General features: G+C 42.3%; 1 protein-coding gene across 1 annotated transcript; it reads left to right on the forward strand.

Moving 5' to 3' along the window:
• Positions 1-537: 537 nt before the first annotated feature.
• LOC142292398 (protein kinase C delta type-like) lies at positions 538-3,697 on the forward strand. Its single transcript, XM_075337750.1, has 10 exons — positions 538-941; positions 1,154-1,245; positions 1,391-1,561; positions 1,750-1,841; positions 1,970-2,032; positions 2,192-2,330; positions 2,441-2,632; positions 2,743-2,871; positions 2,966-3,132; positions 3,331-3,697. Exons 1-10 carry the CDS (start codon positions 689-691, stop codon positions 3,395-3,397), a joined length of 1,365 nt encoding a protein of 454 aa, XP_075193865.1. The 5' UTR covers positions 538-688; the 3' UTR covers positions 3,398-3,697.
• Positions 3,698-6,836: the final 3,139 nt, after the last annotated feature.

Below are 6,836 nucleotides of genomic sequence, written 5' to 3' on the forward strand. Positions count from 1 at the left end.
CCCGCAGCTCCCTATCCCGCAGGTACCCCGCCTAGACTTTCGGTCTAGAATACGCACCCCACACTTTCCTCCCAAAATTGGAGGAAAAACAGTGCGTCTTATAGTCCGAAAAATACGGTATGTTGTCAAATGCTTCTATTAGCTTACTTTTTGCCTTTTATTAATTACATTTCTATCTATTTGTCTTGTGGTTTTTGTGTGCAGAATACATTTTTGTTAATACATTCTATTTTGTTAACAACAGTAATTAACCCGGGCGAAGCCGAGTAGTAGAGCTAGTATATAAATATATATATATATATATATTATATATGATACTTATTTGTACAATAAAGGGGTATTGACACAAATGCAACTTTAAACTCCATGATGTCATGATAATTTTTCCCTCATTTTTATCTATTTAAACCTTGTGATGTCATGTGACCTTTAGAATGTGATGATGTCACAATGCCTCCTTTTGTGATGTCATGGAACAGTCATCAGAATGTTGCTGCAGCCTGATTATTGTCCAGTTGTTTTCATCACTTAGTGGGTGAAGGCGACTTTTACTTGCGCTTAGCAAATTTTTTGTGTTATATAAAATATAATACTGAATAATAGAAGGCCTGTTAGAGGAGCAGTTCCAGGCGACATCCAGGAGCGCTCTAGAGGTGGACAGGACCTTCCTCAGCCCAGAATTTTATCTATGGAGCTGAATATGGAGAGTTTGAGGAAGAGAAAGAGAGAGAGCATAGATGAGGTGCCAAAAAAAAGGAAAATAGAAACACCGGAGAGTGAGAAAGATGGCACCAACCAAAGTCTTATCAAGGCTTCAAAGAGACCTGGAAGCCCGATACAGGAGAGTATCGTGAGCAAGAGGAAAAGGGGAGAAGAGATGGGGGGAAAAGCTGATGATGGATCCAGCGTGTCCCCCAAAGCTGACACTGAGCAGCTGTCAGGTGAGTGCAGATCTAAGACCCCGAGAGCCACTAGCCCTTAATGTAGTAATTGATGGGATTGTGAATCTTTAGAATACCCCACCTATTATGATTGTTGTGCCATTTCTCTTTGATACCCCCTAATATTGTTCTACCCCATGTTGTAATTGCTATAGGAGTCCACATTAGCATTATATTGGAATAATACATCTTATTTCTCCACTCTCCATCAGGTACAACCACAGCTGAATCCCCCCCCATCATTGTGACTGGACTGGAGAGCTTCACCTTCCATAAAATCATTGGAGAGGGCGCATCTGGTAAAGTAAGTATTAGGAATTGTGGTGACGTCTTCCTCATGTGTGTGATGTTAAGCAGTAATATGACTCTAGGAACATCACTGCTTCATATCTTCACATCTCATGGCAGGACGGGCCTTTCCTCCAGTTCTAATGCTCTGTATCCTCCAGGTCATATTGGCCACACATCAGGCCTCACAAACCCAAGTGGCAGTGAAGAGGGTGAAGAAGAGGCTTCTACTTCACAAATCAAGAGACAAGATCTTGATAGAACGACAGGTCCTGGAAATGACTAGGAAAAGTCCATTAATTTCTCGGGCTTTTACCACCTTCCAGTCCCAGGTAAGAGGCTGAGGATCTAACAGCTCTGGGTCTTCAATATATTATATGAATGCCAGTCTATATGGCCATCTGTGTGCAATGTTCTTCTAGGCCAGTATCATAGTATTACATGTATTATAACATTACCACCAGTGTCTCATATCTAGACTATACCAGTAACGCCTATTATCTTCTCTGGTTTATCACAGGACTACTTATTCTATGTTATGGAATATCTTAGTGGAGGAGACCTTAGAAACCTTTTGACAATCAGAGCCCCATTTACCATTCCAGCCATCAGGTAAGACAGAACATGGATATATTAGATTAAGATGATCGTTCTCAGGAACAGCTTTATGTCATTATTACTTCACAGTTTAGTGGTTGAAATGATGGATGTTGTTTGCTTTATCTTTATTTTCTCATTAGATTTCTTGCCGCTGAGCTGATCTGTGGGCTGCAGTTTCTCCACTCCAGAGGCATCATACACAGGTAGGTGCAGCACGTCTTTTTCTGTGTAGACCTGGTATAAATACTTCTATACCCTCATCTTCATACTTCCTGCAGACACTTGATATTTCAGGACAAAATACGTCATCAGGGCATTTAATATAACAATTATTGTATTTTATAAACTTTTTCTTTTGTCAGAGACATAAAACCGGACAACATTTTACTGGACAGCATCGGTCACTTGAAGATCGCTGATTTCGGTCTTGCAGTGATGAACATCTTTGGAGATACAAAGACTTCAGGTTGTGCTGGGACTCTTTTCCACATGGCTCCTGAGGTGAGGAATCATCTACATGTCCCTGAGTGATCACTGTGTACAAGGCTGGACATCTCCATGTCTTCTGCTGGCTGGACAATCTTCTCATTGTCTTTTTCATGTCTTCACAGATTCTTCAAAAGAAGCCATACAACACGGCAGTGGACTGGTTCTCTGCTGGTGTGGTGATATGTAAGATGGCTACTGGCAGACATCCATTCTATCGAGGTAAAATTGGTGGGGCCATTGTTAAGGCAATAATCAATGAAGATCCTGTCTTGCCAAATGAAATGGACCCCCAACTCAAAGCCATCATTGAGGGGGTGAGTATAAAGACACATCTCAGTAATCCAGTGGATATATGTAATGAAATACACAATTAATTTGGTGGACGACTGGAGACTGAATAATCATTTTCATTATATGTTCCCAGCTCTTGGATAAGTCACCAGAGAGTCGGCAGAAATTTGTGGACAACATAAGAGATCATCCATTCTTTAAGGAGATCAACTGGACAGATATAGAGGAAGCCAGAGCATGTCCACCATTCCAGCTCCCCCCTGTAAGTATATGACCCAGAAAAAGATGGTGGTAGCTGTACATTTCTGTTGTTTTTGTTCTTTATCAACACTGGTTCTTCTATCTTCTCTCTGCAGCCACCAGTGATGACATCAGAGAAAATTAAACATGTCTTGTCTTTCACTGAAACCATTCAACCACCAATAGCCGAAACAGATCAAAACCTCTTCAGTGGATTCACATTTGCCAATGATGGATGGAAGGTTATAAAGCAGATACCAAAACCTGTAAGATCTAATCGCAGGTGAGTCAGTGTAAATGGGACGGGGATAGGGGGGTTTCATAGGCCCCTCCATAACTTTATGGCTCTGTCTTGTCAACAGAGTCTAGTATGGAATCTATTTTCTTTTAGTCTGCATGCGGTTTCCCCTCAGATCAGCCCCATTTCATGTGTCTTATTGGGATATAAGGATTGTTTCTAACCGATTATCTCTCCCGGCAGGACATTTGGCAGCATTGTGAAGGACGCCTTCCACAGTATTTGGAGGAGGATAAAACCCTGGAAGTGAACAGCTCTGAGAAATGCTGTTCACCGGTTCCTATTCCACCAGCACTAGGAGTGTCCTGAGGGCCGTGACCTGCAGTGTAGCCATATCCACTCCTCCTCCCTCCTGTAATGCGGGCTGGGCGGAGTTTGCTGCATTCTGGCGCTTTGCAGTGTCCAAATACAAGTAGATGGAGACCATGAAAATCCTACCAGAAGTCAATAATATGACCATGGACCAGCATTTCACGACAACATGTTGCCTTGTGCCCACAGGAAAGGGCACTTATCCGTTGGTCATGGAGCTGTACACCATGACAATCCTACCAGGAGTCAATAATGTGACCGTGGACCAGCATTTCACGAAAATATGTTGCCTTGTGCCCACAGGAAAGGGCACTTTATCCGTAGAACATGGAGCTGTAGACCATGACAATCCTACCAGGAGTCAATAATATGACCGTGGACCAGCACTACAAAACAACATGCTGACTTGTGACCCCAGGGAAGGGCTCTTATCCTTAGGCCATGGAGCTGTACACCATGAAAATCCTACCAGGAGTCAATAATATGACCGTGGACCAGCACTACTAGACAACATGCTGACTTGTGACCACAGGGAAGGGCTCTTATCCTTAGGCCATGGAGCTGTACACCATGAAAATCCTACCAGGAGTCAATAATATGACCATGGACCAGCACTACTAGACAACATGCTGACTTGTGACCACAGGGAAGGGCTCTTATCCTTAGGCCATGGAGCTGTACACCATGAAAATCCTACCAGGAGTCAATAATATGACCGTGGACCAGCACTACTAGACAACATATTGCTTTTTGCCCACAGGAAAGGGCACTTATCCGTAGGCCATGGAGCTGTAGACCATGACAATCCTACCAGGAGTCAATAATATGACCGTGGACCAGCACTACTAGACAACATGTTGCCTTGTGCCCCCAGGGAAGGGCACTTATCCGTAGGCCATGGTTCCCTAGAGGTTTCCCCCACAGGGGGTTTTTCCTCTCCTGAGTGCCGATGGATAAAGACAACAAGAAAATGGCAACTTATAGTCTTTTTGCCCTCGGTGGAGCTCACACGACTAGTGGCAGAGAGGAACCTAAGATTTTTAAAAGATATTTAATAGCAATAAATAAATCAATTCACCTTCATGTGCTAGTAGTAGTAGATTTATTTTGTATCTTTATGGATAAGTATTTTATCTTCACCCACTTAAGAGCACAGGGTGCATGTAATGTGGTGGTAACATGTATCCACTGTTCATTGGCACTATTTTGGGTTACAGCGCACATTTTGGTTAATTTTAAATCTGTTTTGGGAGGGCGGGGGGGAAAAAGAAATGCCTTAGGCTATGTGCCCACGCTGCGGAAAATCTGCGGAATTTGCCGCGATTTTTTCGTAGAAATTCCACGGATTTTTCAAAAATCCGCAGTACAGCGAGTCCCCAGCAATTTCTATGGCATTTGGGGAGTGCTGTTCCTCAATGCAGAATGCCAGCAGCATATCCACAGGACATCCACAGCATGTAAACAGACAAAGTTGTGCTGCGGATTTCTGGGAGCTCCAGCAGATAAATCCGCAGGACACTTTCCCTGTGGGCACATAGCCTTACTGGTACATTGCTTGAGGTTTTTTTAAAATCAATAATTACTCAAGAGAAATAATGGGTACATTTTATAGTTCTGGTCATTACAGCTGCTTTAAAAACAATTATTATACATAAAGGTCAAAATCACTAAAACAATACAAATAAATAAAAAAAAAGGTTTAAAATGGGAAAAAAAAATAAATAAAAGAAACTTATTTATCTCCTCTGTACTTAATTTAAAAATAAATAAGGAGGAATATTTGTTATTGTCTATAAATGTTTTACTGGTCAAAATATAAAATTAATTAACGACATGATAAATGCTGTAAAGAGAAAAGAATCAAATGCCCACTGGGACACTAGTCACTACTCACATATATGCCGGATAGTCAAGAGGTTCAGGGTCCGTACCAAGAGGGCTCATAATAGACGAAGGGAAAAGACAAAACCTTAGTCAGGTCACAGTCCGAGGTCAAAGTTTCAGGAAGGTAACGGCTCAAGACAAAGTCAAATGGGTGAATCCAAGATCAACAATATACAATTTCAGATCTACAGGTCTGGGATCACTTGGGCACCAGCGATCATAATATGGTAAGCTTCAACGTAATATTCAATTAAACATTTCAAAAGGGAAATGCTAAAACCTGGAATTTTAGGAAAGCTGATTTCAACAAATTAAGGGAAGAGCTTAAATGTGTAGATTCGGACAATGTCATTGGTAACTGGGGATACGGAACATAAATGGGGTAATCTTAAGGTAAACTCCTAGAGTCCTGCAATAAACTTATACCCTCTGGTAATAAAATGTCCAGAAATAAAAACAAACCAATATGGATAAATAAGACTGTACAAAGTATAATAAAACAAAGGGCGTTTAAAATCTTGAAGGCCGAGAATACAGAAATAGCATTTCAGGAGTATAAAGATATCAATAGGAAATGTAAAAAAGAAATCAAGCAAGCAAAATTAGCTACTGAAACAAAAATCGCCAAAGATAAATCCCAAAATATTTTATAAATACATTAATGCCAAAAAGAAAACAAAGGATGGTATCAGCCCCTTAAAATAAAAAGTTAATTATAGAAGACAAAGAAAAGACTGAAATATTAAACAGGCACTTCTCATCAGTGTTCACCAAGAAACTGGTGGTTCCAGGGATCATTCAACAAGTGAAAAATCACCACATGATATAATTAAACACAAGAAGACGTATGCCTGCGTCTAAGTAAATTAAACATTGACAAATCCCCCAGGCCAGATGGCATTCATCCACGAATATTGAGGGAATTGAGCTCCGTAATCGACAGACCACTGTATCTCATCTTCTTAAGGGTATTATACATACTGCGATCTCACTAGTGAGATCGCAAACGATTGTACCCGCCCCCGACGGTTGTGCGACACGGGCAAATCGTTGCCTGTGGCGCACAACCTCGTTAGTCCCCGTCACACGGACTTACCTGCCTTGCGACGTCGCTCTGGCCGGCGAACCGCGTCCTTTCTAAGGGGGCGGTTTGTGCGGCGTCACAGCAACGTCACACGACAGGCATCCAATAGAAGCGGATGGGCGGAAATGAGAGGGACGTAACACCCCGCCCACCTCCTTCCTTCCGCATTGCCAGTGGAGGCAGGTAAGGAGATGTTCGTCGCTCCTGCGGTGTCACACATAGCGATGTGTGATGCCGCAGGAGTGACGAAAAACATCGTACCTGCAGCAGCAACGATATTAAGAAAATGAGCGACGTGTCAACGAGCAACGATTTTTCACGTTTTTGTGCTCGTTGATCGTCGCTCATTGGTGTTACATGCTGCGATGTCGGTAACGGCGCCGGACGTGCGTCACTACCGACGTGACCC

This window comes from Anomaloglossus baeobatrachus, chromosome 2 (assembly GCF_048569485.1).
Source record: "Anomaloglossus baeobatrachus isolate aAnoBae1 chromosome 2, aAnoBae1.hap1, whole genome shotgun sequence".
In the NCBI taxonomy this organism is placed as follows: Eukaryota; Metazoa; Chordata; class Amphibia; order Anura; family Aromobatidae; genus Anomaloglossus; species Anomaloglossus baeobatrachus.